This window comes from Liolophura sinensis, chromosome 3, assembly GCF_032854445.1.
Source record: "Liolophura sinensis isolate JHLJ2023 chromosome 3, CUHK_Ljap_v2, whole genome shotgun sequence".
Lineage (NCBI taxonomy): Eukaryota > Metazoa > Mollusca > Polyplacophora > Chitonida > Chitonidae > Liolophura > Liolophura sinensis.
The window spans coordinates 10197612-10218661 of NC_088297.1; the positions used below are offsets into that span (position 1 = coordinate 10197612).

At 40.2% G+C, this 21050-nt stretch overlaps 1 protein-coding gene across 1 annotated transcript; it reads left to right on the forward strand.

Moving 5' to 3' along the window:
- Nucleotides 1-2209: 2209 nt before the first annotated feature.
- LOC135464097 (uncharacterized) lies at nt 2210-18978 on the forward strand. Its single transcript, XM_064741587.1, has 12 exons — nt 2210-2332; nt 3456-3556; nt 5473-5524; nt 6804-6899; nt 7586-7698; nt 8643-8691; nt 9599-9869; nt 10920-12708; nt 13772-13841; nt 17182-17284; nt 17678-17825; nt 18722-18978. The coding sequence occupies exons 2-12, from the start codon at nt 3472-3474 to the stop codon at nt 18877-18879; spliced, it is 2934 nt and encodes a 977-aa protein (XP_064597657.1). The 5' UTR covers nt 2210-2332; nt 3456-3471; the 3' UTR covers nt 18880-18978.
- Nucleotides 18979-21050: the final 2072 nt, after the last annotated feature.

Here is a 21050-nt window from a genome sequence, read left to right on the forward strand (position 1 = left end):
TATTTATTTATTTGATTGGTGTTTTACGCCGTACTCAAGAATATTTCACTTATACGACGGCGACCAGCATTATGGTGGGTGGAAACCGGGCAGAGCCCGGTGATAACCCACGACCACCCGCAGGTTGCGGTTTAATTTGTCGAGAAAACTATGGTGGCTAGTAGCGTCCATTTCCCCTGCAATTTGTGCCGAAGGCTTGCCGCCCCGCAACCTCCGCGCCTTTCACGTTCACGCTGCGAAGACCTGCGAAGTGGACGCTATCGGCCACCATAAGTTTGTGGGGCTATGTAGGTCATATAATACTGTATTTGATCTAAAATTTCGACCGAAAAAGCGCATTTTGAGAGGCAAATGAAGGCCATAAAAGATTACTTTCATTTGTCTAGTAGAATATTATTCTACCTTTCAAACAAACCTCAAAACACCTTTCTAAGATCAACAGACCTCTCCGAATCAGGCAAAGTGGGTAAGTTAGTGATGGGCGAAATTTTTGGTCGAATGCATTTATGTCCTTGTCCGTAACAAGCGTGATTTATTAAAGGACACGGTGTCAAGAGTTAAGTCCCTTGAAATCGATTCCTCATCATGGCACAAATGAAAATAACAAAGCATACAACGGACACTATATCAAGACTGGACCTTAAAACAGGCTCAGAATCACATATTTATAGGCATCGCAATGGTCTCAAAATTGGAATAAAATTGCGCCGTGACAGAAGGCGCCCTTTTCCAGTTTATGATTTGACTGGACTAATTGCTTGTAATTGTTAGATTCATATGGTTACCTGGTGGCTGGTTTGGGATTCTTTGGTGTACATGTGTTTGTGCCTGGTTATTATAGCTACTGGCTGGGTTCGTTATGTGTTCGACTTCTGTGTTCGGTTACCTGTTGGCTGAGCTTGGTTACCTCTCACGTTTCTGTGTGTGGTTACCTGTTGGCTTACTTTCGTTACGTGTCACCTTTTTGTGTGTGGTTATCTCTTGGCTGAGTTTCGCTACCTGTCACCTTTCTGTGTGTCGCTATCTGTTGACTGAGTTTGGTTACCTCTTACGTTTCTGTGTGTACTTATCTGTTGGCTGGTTTTGGTTACCTGTCAGATTTGTGTTTGAGGTTAGCTGTTGGCTGAGCTTGATTACCTGTCGGAATTCTGTGTATGGTTATCTGTTGCACCGCTGGGTTTGGTCACCTGTAAGGTTTCTATGTGGGGTTAGCTGTTGGCTGAGTTTCGTTACCTGCCAGGCTTCTGTGTGTGGTTAGCTGTTGGCTGAGCTAGGTTACCTGTCAGATTTTTCTGTGTGTGGTTACCTGCTGCACCGCTGGGTTTGGTCACCTGTAAGGTTTCTGTCTATGGTTACCTCTTGGCTGAGTTTGGTTACCTGTCTGGCTTCTGTGTGTGGTTACCCATTGGCTGGCTTTGGCTACCTGTCATATTCCTCTGTGTGGTTTACTGTTGTCTTGGTTAATTTGGTTACCTTTCGGGCTTCTGTGTATGGTTACTTGTTGGCGTGCCTTGTTTACCTGTTAGATTACTGTGAATGGTTACCTGTGGGCTAGGTTTTACTACCTAGTTTCTATGTGTGCGTCTGTGTTTTGCGTTTGGTTATCTGTCGCGTTTCTGTGTGTGGCTGCCTGATAGATTTGCCTTGTGCATTTACATGTACCTGTATACTGACCGCGATTAGTTAAATGCCAGGTTCCTATTGGTTTGGGTCGGTTACCAGTTATAGGTTTCTGTGGTTTGGTTACCTGTTTGTCAGCTGCATGGTTTCTGTATCTCTTCCCTGACAGAGTATGGTTGGTGTGGTTACCTACACGTTTGCTACTGTCAGCACATATTTTACTGCTTGATTGGTTACCTGTAAAGTTATTGTGCTGTTAACTGTTAACAAGCAAAAGTTGGGGATAATGTACATGCAAGCAGCAACAGGTCAGCTGTAGCCTAATTATATGGACATAAGCAACCTGAAACCAGTTACATATACATGTAATATGAGGACAAATTCTCCAACAGTCCTACCTGTTACGGCTTATAAGTCCTTATATTAATTTCAAACCTTTAAAGTCGTAAAACTTTACAACCAATGAAAGTAAATCATGTTGTTGTAATTATACCCGGTAGGGTAAAATTGCAAGGGAACCTCTCAAGCAGTCTGTCGTGAACTGGCAAACCGATTTACGGCAGGTGGAAAATGGCGGGATTTGTGAATAAAATATTTCGATGAAATGCAAGTATGAATGTGATTTGACTGTGAAAAAAACGATGATGTCCAGTTGTTAAAGGCGAAAGTTCTCATCAGTTACACACGCTTCTTCAATAACCATATCAGATAGGTGCGTTACATTTAACATGAAATCAGGAGAAATTATGTTTTTCTAGGTTAAATGAACAACAACAACAACAACAATGACATCTTATTTTGTCGGGCGATAGCGATTATTTTACTGTCATAATGTAGCGTTATGGTCACATACAGCTGTTACAGTTAGTTTATCAGAGAATTTTAAAGTTGAGGATGCTGTCACGCGAAAGAGTGACTTCAATTCATTGAAGAACCAGCTTTTCACAATGAGCATCTAAGAACTTAGGGGCTCACTGACTAACAAAATCATCAACACAGTCTTTACATCTGCCGTTATCTACTTACATCTGTTGGTGCAAAAACGTAGCGTGCGGTCTTTGTGAAATTTTCCGCATCAGGTGACACTGACAGCCGCATTGAAAAGACTGTCTGTGTTTCCAATCCTGTCCTGCTGCTCTTACAGTTCCGTTACTATACTAATCTCATTGTTGTAAATATCTCCCAGTTCAAAGCTGAAAGTTGACCTCTGCGCCTTTCAGCCTGGTTCGGACACGGCAGCAACTTTGCACTGCGTCAAGCCCTTTCCATTATTATATTTTCTCATGGCCTAGTGTACCGAATACACTAATTGTTGATTGATGAATAATGGATACGTCATATTCATGGCTACTCACGATAGTCAGAGACAAACAGATGGCAGCTCAAATAAGCACTGCACTTACCTTACACTGGCCAAACACAAATTTGTAATTGTAATCAAGTAAAATATTCATTTCTCGCAAAAAAGTCTGGTCATTGTATATAACGATGCGAATAATAAGGGTTCCCTATTTTGTCTGCCTAACGCAGAACAGTTTTATTCATGCCTGGGCTAGGTTGAATGGTGTGGACAACTTCTAACAGACAGGCAGAGCAACATGTAAGGGTGCTTATTGTAGCTGAAAACTAGACATACAGTAAAAGATTTAACTATTAAACATTAGTATACATTCCTACTTGGTTTTGTGAAAAACTGGAAAGTAAAACTGCATCGTATCTAAAATAAAATTGCGAAAATGCTGCACAGATCACAGAAGTTTATTTTACGTCTGAAGTAAACCTATGGACTACTAATCTGAGTGATTTGTTTAAATGCTATGATTATGTGTTTTCAGAGCTGACAGTTAAGCCATGACGAGTATGGAAGACAGCCGCCCTCTGACAATGGAGCATCTACTGAAGGAGGCAATGTTATTACACAGAAATACGGTCAAAGGTTTGTCACAGCCTAGGGCTGTCATTGGGAGTACAGTATTGTAGAGATACAAGGTTATGTTATGACAACAAAGCCACTTTGTGGCACACGAGGTGGTCCTGTATATATGACAGTAATTACCTAAAACGATGACTTTATTAGATGATGTGAATTTCATTCTTTGAAGTTCAAAAATAGTGACAATTTGGCAGCCCTCTTACATTTATATAAACAGCCTTGGTATAAAATAGTTGAGTGGCCTTACTGTGCTGTAAAATGGTGACCCCAATGTACAAAGGGACATCAGTTTGTCATTGTAACTTCGCAGCTCGAAAACTGCAAATAGAGAAGAATGTTGGAGCTAAAAATTTGGTGTCAGAGATTTCAGTATTAAATTAATGATGGTTTAAATTATCACAGAATCCAAAATAAACAGCTGTAAATATGAATCCCACACACCTATGCCCCAACACACTTTCTGTTGAAAATCTTGATCAGTGTTCTTTTATCAGTAAAGTAAGCGTGACATCATGGTGTCACAGGGTCATTCTATGTCAAGTCAGCCCATGATTTTTTTTGTTTTTTTTTTTGTAGTGACCCTCATGGATTTTTTTGAAAAAATTCTTAAAAATACCTTAACATACACGAGGAAGGTTTGCCAGGTTGTAGCTTGAAATTCCAAGTGGTTTTGGAGATATGGCCCTTTAGAAACATTGATAACATCATTTATAATCAAATATAAAAAAAAATCCTCACTTTTTGGAAATGTCTTTCTTCATTTTTCTTAAAACCATACTCTTCATTTTATAGTATCGTTTTGTATATGCTTTAAGCTAAATTCTCTAGCATCCATAATGTCAAATTGTGTATGGCTAAGGCTGCATCATACCTTTAACGGTAAGCATTTCGAAAATGAATCTAACATGGTGTTTCTAAAACGCCATACCTCAAAAACCATTTGGAATTGGGAGCTATAACTTGGCAAACCTTCCTCATATATGCTAAGGTGTTTTCAAGAATTTTTTCAGAATAATCCAAGGGGATCACTATAACACCCCCGTGAAACAATATGGAATAACCCAAAGAATAAATATATGTAACCACTGTTAGGGACATCAGTTGACCTACACTGTATTTTGCAGCTGTATTGTTTATGATTGATCTATGAAAAAAAAGAAAGATGACTACTTCACCTAAAGAGTAGTTTTTTTATGTAACCGATTTTGCTGGATTGGCCCATTTATATGGCCGCTCAAAAAGCTTGTTGGGAGAAGTTATCAGACAAACTGCTTTTGCCAGCATAAATATCTTGTTATGGTATTTGTGTGCTTCTGAAAGTGCATTTTTACAGCTAAACTTCAAGAGAAATAGTAGTGATAATTCACTGATTCAGTTTAGCTGGAATTGGGAGCTATAACTTGGCAAACCTTCCTCATATATGCTAAGGTGTTTTCAAGAATTTTTTCAGAATAATCCAAGGGGATCACTATAACACCCCCGTGAAACAATATGGAATAACCCAAAGAATAAATATATGTAACCACTGTTAGGGACATCAGTTGACCTACACTGTATTTTGCAGCTGTATTGTTTATGATTGATCTATGAAAAAAAAGAAAGATGACTACTTCACCTAAAGAGTAGTTTTTTTATGTAACCGATTTTGCTGGATTGGCCCATTTATATGGCCGCTCAAAAAGCTTGTTGGGAGAAGTTATCAGACAAACTGCTTTTGCCAGCATAAATATCTTGTTATGGTATTTGTGTGCTTCTGAAAGTGCATTTTTACAGCTAAACTTCAAGAGAAATAGTAGTGATAATTCACTGATTCAGTTTAGCTGGCGAAAAGGAAGATGTTCAAGCTTCACATCAATTCTTTCGTTTCAAAAAATTTTCGGTTATTTCTGATTTTATTTATGTCTGATTGCTTTCTTCAGAACTCACTGACACAAAGGAAAAATATGACAAAGTTCAGCTCTCCAAAAAAAGGTAAGGCGATTTTCTTGTCTGTAAACAAAGCATCATCTAGTGACTCTAGGCGGTCAGGAGTCACCGTGGCCTAGTGGTTTAGAGTGCTGGTGCAGCACAACAGTACCCAAGAGGATAATTGTTAAGCTGGTATTACTTAACGCATGACAACTATGACGAAATCATACTTGAATGCTGGTTGAAAGTACACGTGGTCCACCAGCTGGAGACCAAAAGGACCAAAAGTTACATCTCTTATATATTTACTATTTAGAGGCCTCCTTGGCTCAGTCGGTTAGCACACTAGCGCAGCGTAATGACCCAGGAGCCTCTCACCAATGCGGGTGCTGTCAGTTCAAGTCCAGCTCATGCTGGCTTCTTTTCCGGCTGTACGTGAGAAGGGCAATCAGCAACTTGCTGATGGGCGTGGGTTTCCTCCGGGGCTCTACCCCAGTTTCCTCCCACCATAATGCAGGCCGCCGTCATATATGTGAAACGTTATGTAGTACAGTGTAAAACACCAATCAAACGATTAAACAAAGGAGATCAGATGTGATCTTTTCTTGTATACACAGAAGAAGCCTTGCTAGTCGTGATATGATCGTTACCCTTGACAACACACTATTTTTATCTTCCGTATCAATTATTCAGTTTATCTGAAGACCATTCATCGGTTTCTCTCCTCTTTAAAACAGAACTCAACAAAAAATCATGAATTACCTGCACTTATTCCAATCTCAGAAGGTTATTTATTTAATTAATTATTTATTTGATTGGTGTTTTACGCCGTACTCAAGAATATTTCACTTTGATGACGGCGGCTAACATTATGGTGGGCGGAAACCAGGCAGAGCACGGGGGAAACCCATAACCATCTGCTAGGTTGCAAAGTAGGACCAGAGAGGAAGCCAACCAGAGCTAGACTTGAACTCGTAGTGACCCCATTGGTGAGAGGCTTCTGGTCATTACGCCGCTCTGATGTGCTAAACCCTCACTAAATAATCTCACAAAATTAAACTAAATCATGAAAAAAAAAAAAAGAACAACTGTTTGTCTATTCCTGAACCTGCAGTAAAATTAGCTAGTTGTCCTTTTGTTTGGTTCTTAGCATAATGGTAAGATTTTAGAAAACAATATGGATGGAGCATAATTTCTGTTGTATTATCAGTTTTATAGACAAAGAAAAGTTTGACAAACAAATAAAAACTTTCTTTTCATATCAGGTAAATAATAATATTTCATTTAATATTCTAATTAGGGGTATAATACCACTGATTGCTGATATTTTTCTTCTCAACAGTCTGTTGGACAAAGCTAAAGTTGTACAGAGGGAATGTCACCTGCTGAAACAAGAGAACAAACACTTAAAGGAAGTGAAGGAGACATTGAAAGGCAGGTATGTATTGTTTTATTGGTTTTGGGTAGGAAATCAGATATATAGATGAATGACGGAAAAAGAGAAGACATGGTTTTAGTGTGAACAGAATATCTCTGAGAAAGTGGGCTCTTATACGAGCAATACTAATGTCAGAGTTGTATTGTGTCAAATAACTTCTTGTAAATGGTTCTCTTACAGTACGTCATGTCATTGCAGTCTGTAGCCGGTGGATTTTAAAGATGTCACCTTTGCACATATTATCAACAAATTCTTGATATGTTCTTTCTCCAGGATTATATTTGTTCACAGCTGAAAGTCTTAAAGGCCTATGTCAGGGCGTGCACACAGCGACATGCTGTATCTCACATTGATGTGAACAACATTTTTACCCTCCAATACTGAAGAGTTTCTCTGGGTACCAGATGTTAACATGCAGAAATGCAGAGTTTTTACTTCAATACCAAATTTGACCTCAAGTTTTGTCGTTTGTTATTTATGCATTGTTATCTTAAAAAAGGGTGTTTAACGATTTTCTTGGAAGGTAGGATGACATGCTCCTTACATGTTTGCCTCCAAAAATGCACTGTTTTGGGCAACAGTACCGTAATCAAATGTTAGGAATCTGACCAATGTGAAGCTTTACAAAATGTGATAAAGCAGCTTAGTATTTTGAAATCCTGAAACAGTGTGATCCAATGTTTCAGATCTGATGAAATCGGGTGTAAGATGTGTCACTATCTGCAGCAATCCATGGAGGCCCTGAAGGACGCTTACACTAAAACCATGGAGGAGAAAGACAGGACTATACGTATGCTGGGTAAGCTGGGAGGATGTGTGGAGCAGTAATCCATTTATACCTGGAGTAATTTCACTACTTTAACCTCATGAAATTAAGCTGATATAATGGGGATCAGTAGGCCTCTACAAAGGGAAATAAATCTTGTTACCCTTGCAACAACAGTGCCCTCTACCTACTTCACACACAATGCAAATGACTTTATTCGTTTATTTGATTGGTGTTTTTACACTGTACTCAAGAATATTTCACTTAAATGTATGACGACTATGAGCATTATGGTGAGAGGAAACTGGGCAGAGCCCGGGGGAAACCCATGATTCAATGGTTTTAGTAACAATACAAGTGATAATAATGAATAAGTATAGCTGGTACAGTTATTCAAGTACGTGTAAGTAGAGTGCACCTGTGTCCTGGGCCTCCGTGGCCTATTGGTTAGCGTGCTAGTACAGCATAATGGCCCAGGAGCCACTCGCCAACACGGCCACTGTGAGTTCAAATCCAGCTTATGCTGGCTTTCTTTTCAGTTTTACGTGAGAAGGTCTTCCAGCAACCTCTTGATGGTTGTGGGTTTCTCTTGCTGGCTGCCTTCGTATAAGTAAAATATTGTTGAGTTTGGCATAAAACTGTAACACCAATAGGATAAATAAATGTTCCAAGAGACAAAAGATTTGGTTTCCATTTATACTCTTGATGGGTGGTGAGCCTCATTGGCTGCAGTACAGTAAGCAGTGCAATGCATTGCAGTTATATGTACAATATACATGATGTTGAATATTGTGCTGAAGTCAGTCAACTCTTGGGTTATGCAGGGTGGTCAGGTATTCTTTAGTTGGATGGATTCGTTAAAGAGAAAAAAGTGAATATTTTTATTAGCTAGTAGTTTGTATAAAACATATTTAATAAAACATGAGCCACTGATTAGCTGCAGAGATTGATTCTGATATTCCCTGTGGTGTTTTCAGAAGAGAGGCTGGCAGAGAAAAGTCAAGCGTGTAATAAAAGTTGGAACAGGTGAGTGATGGAGGTCCAAAAGGCAGCAAAAAATACTTGATGGTCTCCCTGCGATGGTTTTTAAAGCATCAAGGATGCTCACTTACTAAATTTTACTAGCCTCTTGTCTCAAATCCAACTCGCGCAGGTTCGGCATGGTTAATCTAGGATTATTTTGCATAAATAAATACTTGGTGAAAAAGTGGCGCTGTGCTCTGGAGTGGTGCTGTGCTCTGGAGTGGTGCTGTGCTCTGGAGTGGCGCTGTGCTTTGGAGTGGGGCTCTGCTCTGGAGTGGGGCTGTGCTCTGGAGTGGTGCTGTGCTCTGGAGTGGTGCTGTGCTCTGGAGTGGCGCTGTGCTCTGTAGTGCTGCTCTGCTCTGGAGTGGGGCTCTGCTCTGGAGTGGCGCTGTGCTCTGGAGTGCTGCTGTGCTCTGGAGTGGCGCTGTGCTCTGGAGTGGCGCTGTGCTTTGGAGTGGGGCTCTGCTCTGGAGTGGGGCTGTGCTCTGGAGTGGTGCTGTGCTCTGGAGTGGTGCTGTGCTCTGGAGTGGCGCTGTGCTCTGGAGTGCTGCTGTGCTCTGGAGTGATTATATTTTGAATTTACTGGGAAGCAGTGCCATCGATCAGTCTTCATTGCTGATTTTTCTTATATGCATATAATGTAGGTGTTTCCTTAAACTATTCGTTTCGTTTCTTTAGTTCCAATGACGTTTTAAAAAGAAAGAGAAATAGAAGTGCTGAATATTGTTCAAGTAATAATACTGGTTGTCATGGTGAACATGTGCATGTAATACTGCATGTCTTTAATGGGATGAACTGTTTTATTTTGTATAATTCAACATGTAAGGTGCAAACATCAAAAGATCTTACCTGTGCTGAAGATTTTTATAATCCTTACGTTTCTCTTAATATAATTCTGCCTGGTGTTTAGTGATGGAGGGAAGGAAGAGTCCATTGTCAGTAGAGGGGTGGCTGGAGGATGCAAAGGGACCAGTCCAGACACGACCAGTGACCGGGGGGATAGGAAGTCTGTCAGCCCAGACAAGGGGGAGGAACTACACACAAATTTTCAAGGAAAAAAAAGTGCGAATGCTGAAATCAGTCCTGGCACACATCCGGACTCAGAAGATGTCAGTCCTGGGTCGAGGCGTAACAATTTGAAATTGTTCAAAAGTCGCCATAAAAGAAACCGTTATGCAGAGGTACATGATCTTCTAAACTCCTCTTACATGACTGTTTATTAATGATTTTGGTTTTCATGACTGCAGTCGTACAAATGAAAATTCTTGAACGCAGCATTAAACATCAGTCAAATAGATAAATGAATAAAACATATTTAAGTCAAGAGTTTTGTAAAGTTTGCCTTTAAACATTTTCTCATTTGACCGGTGAGTGCTTGAAATTGAAATTAAACAACTAATTCAATTAGAGGATACACAAAAAGCTACTACAAGTACTAAAGAGTGGTTTTAAGGAAAATAAAGAAAGACATGCCAAGAAAAAATTAATTTTAGGAATATTTTATATTTCTTAATAACCCCTCTATTTTATGCATGTTTTCTGTCAATGGTCGGAAGTAATGTCATGAGTGGACATACTGGGAATGCCAGGCCAGCTTAGCGACCCCAATTCGGGCTCTGTCTCTCTCTCTCCAATGAAGTTTTGTTTGACCGCTGTCATCGTTGACATCACCACAGCAGGCTACTTAATTTCCGGAATGATTAATGAGGCCTTAAGACAACTGTAGTTTAAAGCCATATTTAAGCCCTAAGAAGAGAGTTGAGGCGCCTCTTGAGTTTTGTACTTTTATATGTCAGGCTACATCATATACTCTGTATTAAGGTTTATTTATTTATTTGATTGGTATTTTACGCCGTACTCAAGAATATTTCACCTACACGACGGCAGCCAGCATTATGGTGGGAGGAAACCGGGCAGAGCAAGGGGGAAAAACCACGACCATCCTCAGGATGCTGGCAGACCTTCCCACATGTGGCCAGAGAGGAAGCCAGCATGAGCTGGACTTGAACTCACAGTGACTGCATTGGTGAGAGACTCCAGGGTCATTATGCTGCCCTAGCGCACTAACCAACTGAGCCACAGAAGCCCCCCTTTGTATCACGAAATAAAAACCAAGTGTTTTATGTATCCTTTAAGAGCAAAGGAATGTATAAAATATTACTTTTGATAAATGAACTGTTTATAGAAAGTAATAAAATGTATTTTTTTTTTTTTTTTTTTTGTCCCTCCAGACTCCTTTATCAGGTGGTCCAGTCAAGAGTAATGGCAGGCTCAAAACTGGAGGACCAATCAGATCACGTGTTGGAGAGAGTAACACTGAGGTCAGCCAATCAGACAGCTGCAACCCAAGGTCACATGTTACAAAGGAAAGGTCAAACAGGGCAAGGGAAAAGGAACAGTTGGGAAATCTGTTTTTATTGGATACAGACAAGTTGGACAGTAGTGAAGATTCACCACAAAAGTCTGCAAAAAGACCTCGTATTTTGGAGGGTGATGGGAGCTTTGTATTGGAATTAGACAGCCCTGTAAAAATCCACCCCAGTTGTAAACTTCTGAGAAAAGTGACTTTACGACCAAACATTATTGTTCCAGACACTATGGCAGTGGATTACTATGATGATGTTGATGGCAGTGAAGATAATGCTGATGTGAAAATTGATGAAGGGAAGAATCTGGGGAGTGTATCTCGTGGATTTGAGGATAACACGGAACAGATTTATCTGGGGCCTCCCACTGCCAGTAGTACACAGGTTATCAAACCAGTTACAACGACGGCGAACAAAGTGCAGTCGTCATGTAAAGGTGATGCACCAGAGGACATGTCTTCAGACATGGATACCACTGTCATTGACCGATTTCAACCAGACCAGAAGAGTAAGAAATTATCGCTCGATGTCACGAATGCAAACAACAACAGCTTAAATTTGGATGAAGATAATTTGCCTTTATCCCCTGTTTTCATTGGTGTGAAGCAAACTCACCTGAAGCCAACAAGTTTCAAATCGCCGAGTTTGTTTGATGACGACAAAATGGCTGAGCATGAAAAAGAGAATGCGTCTTTCCTGGTGGACTCAGAGTCGCCGTTCCTCCTCCGTCAGCTCCCAACCTCGGGTCAAAGGTCAAATATACCCGAGGACTGGTCAGATGGAGAGAGCCAGTCACCATCTCTGTTACATCGCAGAGATGTAGAGAAGAGTACAGAGACATCTAAACAATCAGAGACGTTGTCTCAGAATTCTTTGAGAAGGTCGAACCGTAAAATGAAAAGTAAAAAAAATGCTCCGGAATTCAGACAGACAACGTTGACACAGTCTTTTGATTGGTCGACAAAAACCAGCAAAAGTCCAGAGTTACAAGAAATTCAGAACTTAGAATTGCATCTGTCGCCACCAAGCCTGGTGAAGCAAAAGAAGAATGGTAAGGCTGGTGATACTGGTCGCAAGAAGGACGATTCGGAAAACTGCCGGTCTGTGTCAGAATTTAAAATACCTGTTTCCCCGTCAGGAAAGCTTTTAAAGACACGATCTCTCCCCAAAAAGAAACCATATTCTCAAACCGGTCATACCACAACGTCATCATCCAGAGGATGTCTTCCTGAATTTGACCCTGATGAAACTGTCCCTCCTGAAATGCTACAAATGAGTTTACGGGACTTACCAAAGGGAGACAACTCCTCACAATGCCAGTTGAACTTGCCAACATGCTCTCTGGCTGAGAACCACAATGCTAGTATAGATCCCGCAGTGCAGCTATCTGTCGATTACCCAGACACCCTGGTTAACACAGAGGATCCGCGATCCCCTCCGTGTGTAAAGAGAGGAAACAAAACCGAATCACTCAAAGGAAAGACTTTGGAGGAGGAATCTCAGCTTTTGCCATCCTCCTCTAAAAGTTTCAAGTTTTTTCCGGGTCGTCCATCTTCCAAGTTGCCATTAGATGAGTCTCCCGAAGGTGACGCTTCTGATGAGGCTCCCAAAGGTGACCCTTCTGATGACGCTCCAGAAACTGGGGTGTCACACAGTAAGTATTTGTGTGTTTTTAAATTAAATGTCATCAAATAGTTGTTAATTCACTGTCCGTGAAATACGAAAATAAACTTTTTTTCGTTTTTTTGTTTTTGCACTCTGCATCTCTTGATTTATCTGTACTTTACATCCATTTCATTATTTTAAACACCACAACATCTCCTCTAGTGCTTTTATATGCAGGATAACCACTGGCACACTTGCAGCAGGCTTCTTTGCTCAATGATTCATCTAGACTTATGATACTGTGGTTTCATTATCTTCTTGAGACGCTACCCTTGAAAAGTAGCCAGTTACTTGACCAAAAAAATGAAATGTAGTAAAATAGAAACTTAGGTCAAAGTAGGGGGCTACCTGGTCAATTTTCTGCAGAAATAGCTGGCTGCAGGTATGCTAAATCCTCAAGAAACTCAACCAGTTAAGTGTAACTTTAGATACAGTTTGAAAACATAATTCATATGATATTTTAGACTGAAATATATTGCCCAGATAGGAGCACATGTGAAATTCACAGAAAACATAAACTAATCCATTGTACGTGGGAAGGTCTGTCAGCAACCTGTGGATGGTCGTGGGTTTCCCCACGGGCTCTGCCCGGTTTCCACCCACTATAATGCTGACCACCGTCATATAAATGAAACACTCTTGAGCACAGCGTAAAACACCAATCAAAGAAATAAATAAATAAACTAATCCGGTTCAGAAAACATTCCTAAATATGTCAGAATATGCACTCAGTGTGTTTGTGGTTGAGTTTGTTGAGGATTTAAGGTGGCTGTTAACCGCCTTCTAACAAATCTCCAGACCATATTTTCTTGATTGTTTTGTAATGCAGTACTTAAAAAATTTACCACATATTTGATGGCGCTCAGTTCTATGGATGGAAGAAACTGGGGTGCTGGGGGCAAACCATAGGCTCCTACAAACTTCCAGATGTGACAAACAGGTATGCACAAGCCAGTGATTCCACTGATTGGATACTGGTCTGTTGTTAGATAACTTTTGTTAAGCTGGATTGCTCTAGACATAATCATCCTTGAGTTCCTTTGTATTTTCAGGTAATCTGGAATCTGGTGAGAGGAGAGAGAAAGGTACACAGGAGATGTCACTCAACTGTAGCTATGACAGGTAACAAAACTCGACTGCAACGCAACACAATTCTCAAGATTCCAAGTTAGTTCCTTTAAGTATTTTATTCGGCTGGAAGTCCAGTTCTGTTCAGCTGTGAGTATTGTAGCAGATTGATAGCTACAGTACTCAGATCCAGATCGGCTGGAAATCCAGTTCTGTTCAGCTGTGAGTTTGTAGCAGATTGATAGCTACAGTACTCAGAACCAGATCGGCTGGAAATCCAGTTCTGTTCAGCTGTGAGTATTGTAGCAGATTGATAGCTACAGTACTCAGATCCAGATTGGCTGGAAATCCAGTTCTGTTCAGCTGTGAGTATTGTAGCAGATTGATAGCTACAGTACTCAGAACCAGATCGGCTGGAAATCCAGTTCTGTTCAGCTGTGAGTATTGTAGCAGATTGATAGCTACAGTACTCAGATCCAGATTGGCTGGAAATCCAGTTCTGTTCAGCTGTGAGTATTGTAGCAGATTGATAGCTACAGTACTCAGAACCAGATCGGCTGGAAATCCAGTTCTGTTCAGCTGTGAGTTTGTAGCAGATTGATAGCTACAGTACTCAGAACCAGATCGGCTGGAAGTCCAGTTCTGTTCAGCTGTGAGTATTGTAGCAGATTGATAGCTACAGTACTCAGAACCAGATCGGCTGGAAATCCAGTTCTGTTCAGCTGTGAGTATTGTAGCAGATTGATAGCTACAGTACTCAGATCCAGATTGGCTGGAAATCCAGTTCTGTTCAGCTGTGAGTATTGTAGCAGATTGATAGCTACAGTACTCAGAACCAGATCGGCTGGAAATCCAGTTCTGTTCAGCTGTGAGTTTGTAGCAGATTGATAGCTACAGTACTCAGAACCAGATCGGCTGGAAATCCAGTTCTGTTCAGCTGTGAGTATTGTAGCAGATTGATAGCTACAGTACTCAGAACCAGATCGGCTGGAAATCCAGTTCTGTTCAGCTGTGAGTTTGTAGCAGATTGATAGCTACAGTACTCAGAACCAGATCGGCTGGAAATCCAGTTCTGTTCAGCTGTGGGTTTGTAGCAGATTGATAGCTACAGTACTCAGAACAAGATCGGCTGGAAATCCAGTTCTGTTCAGCTGTGAATATTGTAGCAGATTGATAGCTACAGTAATCAGAACTAGATCGGCTGGAAATCCAGTTCTGTTCAGCTGTGAATATTGTAGCAGATTGATAGCTACAGTACTCAGAACTAGATCGGCTGGAAATCCAGTTCTGTTCAGCTGTGAGTATTGTAGCAGATTGATAGCTACAGTACTCAGAACCAGATCGGCTGGAAATCCAGTTCTGTTCAGCTGTGAGTTTGTAGCAGATTGATAGCTACAGTACTCAGAACCAGATCGGCTGGAAATCCAGTTCTGTTCAGCTGTGAATATTGTAGCAGATTGATAGCTACAGTACTCAGAACTAGATCGGCTGGAAATCCAGTTCTGTTCAGCTGTGAATATTGTAGCAGATTGATAGCTACAGTACTCAGAACCAGATCGGCTGGAAATCCAGTTCTGTTCAGCTGTGAGTATTGCAGCAGATTGATAGCTACAGTACTCAGATCCAGATCGGCTGGAAATCCAGTTCTGTTCAGCTGTGAGTATTGTAGCAGATTGATAGCTACAGTACTCAGAACCAGATCGGCTGGAAATCCAGTTCTGTTCAGCTGTGAGTTTGTAGCAGATTGATAGCTACAGTAATCAGAACCAGATTGGCTGGAAATCCAGTTCTGTTCAGCTGTGAATATTGTAGCAGATTGATAGCTACAGTACTCAGAACTAGATCGGCTGGAAATCCAGTTCTGTTCAGCTGTGAATATTGTAGCAGATTGATAGCTACAGTACTCAGAACTAGATCGGCTGGAAATCCAGTTCTGTTCAGCTGTGAGTATTGTAGCAGATTGATAGCTACAGTACTCAGAGCCAGATTTATAGTTGACTTGTATTTCATGGAAGTGAAAACGAAAGCCTATAGTATGGTGTTGTACACTTGCTAGGTGTAGGGTATGAATAGGTGATTCATTATGTGTAACACTGACAGGTTTGTATCATGACCCACAGTTCAGTGGGAGACTGCTGTATTTCACCTTCAGGAGCACAAAAAGGCCTTAAAATTAGACTTTTGATGCCAACACCTAATGCCAAGTTTTTTTGATGAGGATAATCAAGTTAATCATACAAAAAAGTTGATTTATAAGGTGGATGAATCAATCAGAATCAAGCAAAATTTGTCATTTGAAAAAGGTTAAACTTTAGGTGAAATACAATATTTAAATACGGTTCTGATCACTGAAAGTTGAGCCAGGCTTAAGTCTTAATACCAGTCTTGGCCTGCTAAAAGTAAAGTTAAAATTAATGTTAAAACGTGGCTTAACTGCTAATACACTTTTGATCAACTGGTCCCGGGACATTAAGTTATCAGTAACATGTAATGTAAACTACCAAGGCAGCAATGACGGCATAACCTTGCACAATTGTTACATATAAAATCCACATTGGTTAGCACGCTAGCACAGCGTAATGACCCAGGAGTCCCTCACCAATGCGGTTGCTGTGAGTTCAAGTTCAGCTCATGCTGGCTTCCTCTCCGGCCGTATATGTGGGAAGGTCTGGCAACAACCAGCAGATGGTCATGGGTTTCCCCGGGCTCTGCCCGGTTTCCTCCCACCATAATGCTGACCGCCGTCACATAAGTGAAATATTCTTGAGTACGGCGTAAAACACCAATCAAATAAATAAATAAATGTAAAATCCACTGGAGCTAAGGTTGAGCTGTGAAACAGGGGTGCAGTGTGAACAAGTCATTAGGTAGGTGGGAAGGTCTGTCAGCAACCTGCTGATGGTCATGAGTTTATCCCTAGCATATATTGAAGACTATAATGTTGTCTTGTAACTACAGGGGCAATAACACCAATATGAGAGAGTTGTTTCCGTAAAGTAAATTCCAAATGATTTGATTGGCTTCTCAAACAAATTATTAAACAAGTCTGTTTCACATATCTGTCTGCCTGATTATTTTATTTATTTATTTATTTGTTTTTATTTGATTGGTGTTTTACATTGTACTCAAGAATATTTTACTTATACGACGACGGCCAGCATTGTGGTGGGGGGAAACCCTTGACCATCCGCAGGTAGCTGGTAGACTTTCCCACGTACGGTTGGAGAGGAAGCCAGCTACCTGATTATAACCAATAACATCCTAATATTGTTGGCAGTTTATGCTTCTTTGTTTAAAGGCTACATTTGTGTTCCTGTCTCAGAGCTCTACCTTGTACAGTAATTGCAACTGAACATCAAAGGAAATAACTAGTGTATCTAAATTTTGCTTGTAGAGTTCCAAGAAAGAAAAGCCTAGGCTTTGCTTATGTGGATGTTGTGAGGAAGAGAGATGAGAGACAAAAGCTGAAGGGGTATTTCTGTCAGGAATGTGAGGATGTGAGTATTTGTGTGTGACACTCGGTGTCTAGATAAAAGTGTTTAGTGCAATGAAGACGTGAATTAAACTTCTTTCACATCAAATTCTGTGGAAATCACTTTTTTGGCACCAATATGACAGGTGTACACAATGAAAATGACAATAACACAGGTGAAATTTTGTGCTTCTCTTGTGGTAAAGGTTATCACTTATAAACCATAGGCTGGTAGTTTTCTCCTGGTACATGTACTCTTATCCCCGCCCCTCGCCCCACCTATTATACTGACCTCCGTCTTGTTAGTGAAATATACTTGTGTACAACAACAACAACCAGATTTGAAAAGCCAGAATTAATGTGCTTAAGATCTCTAGTCTCTCTTTATTTACTAATCTTCACTTTCGTTTTTACTCAGTATTTCAAAGACGTTGGGTTATCAGAAGAGGAGAGAGCACAGAGAATGCAGAAATGTTCCCGACACCGCGCTCGTTATGTTCCGCCCAGCACCCCAGAGCATTTCTGGTCCATTGGATTTCCTGACACACCTGAGTGTGAAGAGAGAGGTAGAGATTTACTGTAAATCTTCAACCTTTTTAAACCACTAAAGCACTTTTTCAGCGGAATGTAAGCATACAGTTATTATGAAAATAGCACCAGAAATAATTATTTGTTGGTATCAATGAAAATGCAAAGCTTCAGAAAACTGTGGGGATTGCTTCTCTGCTTTTCATAGCTCTCTCAGAATGTTTCCAAACTATTGGTGGCAGTGGTGGAAATGCTTGAACAATTAGGTTATTTGCATGGACACATACAACTCTTCTATCCTAACCTGTTCTGATTTATTTATTTATTTATTTATTTGATTGGTGTTTTACGCCGTACTCAAGAACGTTTTACTTATATGACGGCGGCCAGCATTATGATGGGTGGAAATCGGGCAGAGCCCTGGGAAAACCCATCACCATCCGCAAGAAAAACGTATCCGAAAAATCAAGGGTGTGTGCAAACATGCAGTTTGAAACCCTGGGCCCTCTGCAGTGCAGCGTCATGATCATTTTGCACTCTTGATATACCAGCTGTCATCCTTTCATATGTTCAGAGTTGACTCTGGCATCTCTGGTGGGTCATGTGAGGTCAGTTGAAATACATATAGGAGGTTTTGACCAGTGAAGTGCCAGAGCTTCTGAGACCAATCAGTGTCTATGCCTTTGTTATAACTGTGCCCAGTATGGTCATGTGACTGGAGCTATGTGCTGAGAGATTTCATTGGATGACCTGGTTAAGACTAGCCAGGAACTTTGTTTGAAGGAGCTGCAATGTTTATAAAAGGCAGCAAGATGTAAAAGAACTGTTGACATCGTGAAGGCTTCATATTGAGTCTGTTGAATTGATCTTCATGTTGTAAAGAATACTTTGTCATCAGTTTTATATACTCGTGTCATTATTCTGTTTGTATCAGGCTACATCAAAAAGGATTCCCAGAAAGGCCCTTCTCGATTCCGACGGAAGAAGCGTCTAGAAAAGAGATTCAAGGGAAAAACAGAAGGGGAGGAAGATGAAATCAGTGGAGACCAGAAGGCTGAAGACTTAAACAGTTCTAATCTCATTTTTGATTGAGTGTTTTCTTTGAAGCATAAATCACAATTATAATGAAATGAGATGTAACAGAAATGAAGACTTGTGATTTTGTAAGTGGCAGCAAGGGGAGATAACGACGTTTATTGTAAAATAAAATGGATAATAGTTTTCTGCCATCTTTGCAGCTTTCTGTTTAGACTCATTTCCATTTATTTGATTTATATAAAGATCTATGCACATGAGCTGTAAGAAACTTCTGTTGTGAGTATATATATATATATATATATATATATATATATATATATATATATATATATATATATATATAAATATATATTGTATATACTAAAACTAAACATAAATTAACTTAAAATTCATTATTATTACAAGTGAATAACCTTTTGTGACATAATTTGTATAAATTTTGTATTGTGACTATATTTATTGAGTTTTGATGGAAAGAAAATAATACATGTCCTTGACCTCAGTGCAATATCACATCATAATTACCAACATTTGGTACATGTAATATGGAACTTGCACAAAATTTTGTTTTTATTTAGTTTTTTTTTTAATTTATTAGAAGACTAATGTCACAACCTTCATGAAACTTTAAAAACCCCACGGGAATATAAAACAAATTGGCTATGATTCTATTGTTTTTTCTCACAGTATTGCCATTGTTCTTTTGCATTGAAATTAATAGGAAGTGATGGAAAGGGGAGATAATTTCCAACAAGTCGACCTGGGCACTGGAGTGACCAGACTACCTATTCACACTAGCTGTTGTAATTCAGTCATTAGCGATATGTGGAATATTAAAGGTACTTGACTCAAGTGTGACTGCTTAACTTGTGTGTTGTTTCTTGCTCTTACAGTGCATCTGTGTCCTTATATGTGTTGTTAACAAGACTATGGTTTCTCCTGAGCTCTGCTTGTCGCATGCCTTTCCGCTAAAGGCCTGGCTCACATTATGAATTGTTTCACAAATGCCTTCTTGTAGTTTGTTTGCCCTGTGTGACAGGACAACGCTGTTGGGGTTTGAACCGTCAACCTTTGAGTTTTAAGTCAACGCTTCTACCATTAGATTAAAGGGAAATTCCCTCAAGCCTGGAGGTAGATAGCGCTTCAGCATTGCTGTCATCATTATTTCTTTTGTATGACAGTGGTGTCTAGCAGGCCAGGCCTGATGACATTTATTTCTCGTGCTGCCTTACTGGAGCATCATGCCCAAGACACTTTACATGACACCCCATCCTATCAAGCTTGTATGGAAGACTGAATGATCTAGAAAAGAGGGGCCTCCATGGCTCAGTTGGTTAGCGTGTTAGTGCTGTGTAATGACCCAGGAACCTCTCACCAATGCAGTCGCTGTGAGTTCAAGTCCGGCTCATGCTGGCGTTCTCTCCGGCCTTATGTGGAAGGTCTTCCAGCTACCTGTAGATGGGTCATGAGTTTCCCTTGGGCTTTGCCCACTTTCCTCTCACCATATTGCAGGCCGCCATCGTATAAGTGAAATACTCTTGAGTACAGCGTAAAACACTAAGCAAATAAATAAATAAATGTACTAGAAAACGAAGAATGCACCCTCTTTGGTCGAAATTTTTAAGTCATTGCTGTATTCACACAAAGATAGGAGAGATTTGTAGGTAAAGGTTTATCCAAACATTCGAATGCGTTTCACCAAGTGTTTGCTGTTTATGTGCCTGGCACTCAGATGACTCTGCTAACTGATTGGGTGTCTTGTTAGGTGTCATGTCTGGTGTTTTTTGGCATGGGTCTCGCACACACTTCTAATGATGTTCTTGACAGAGAATCTGGGCCCAAGGCCCCGTTGTTCGCAAGTGTATTAGCTAATCCTAGTATTAAGTCATATTTCATACTTAAATGTTAAGCCCAACTCAGCAGCCAATGCCGTTCTCCAAAGTCAAAATATAGCAACAGCAGTTTTAGTTCATATTGAATATAATTTTTCACAATTGTTTTCAGGATGAATAGAAAACTGAAGACCTGGCTTAAACTTAAAATCTGGTATTAAGTCTTAAACCTGTTTTGAACAACCGGGCCCAGTTGTTCAGAAGTGTATTATGACTTAAGCCCAGTATTAACTTTAGTCCAGACTAAAGTGTCACTTTGCTTTGTATAAAAGATAAGACTGGTATTTAGATTTCAGTCTGGCTTAACTTCAATAACACATTTGAACAACCGGC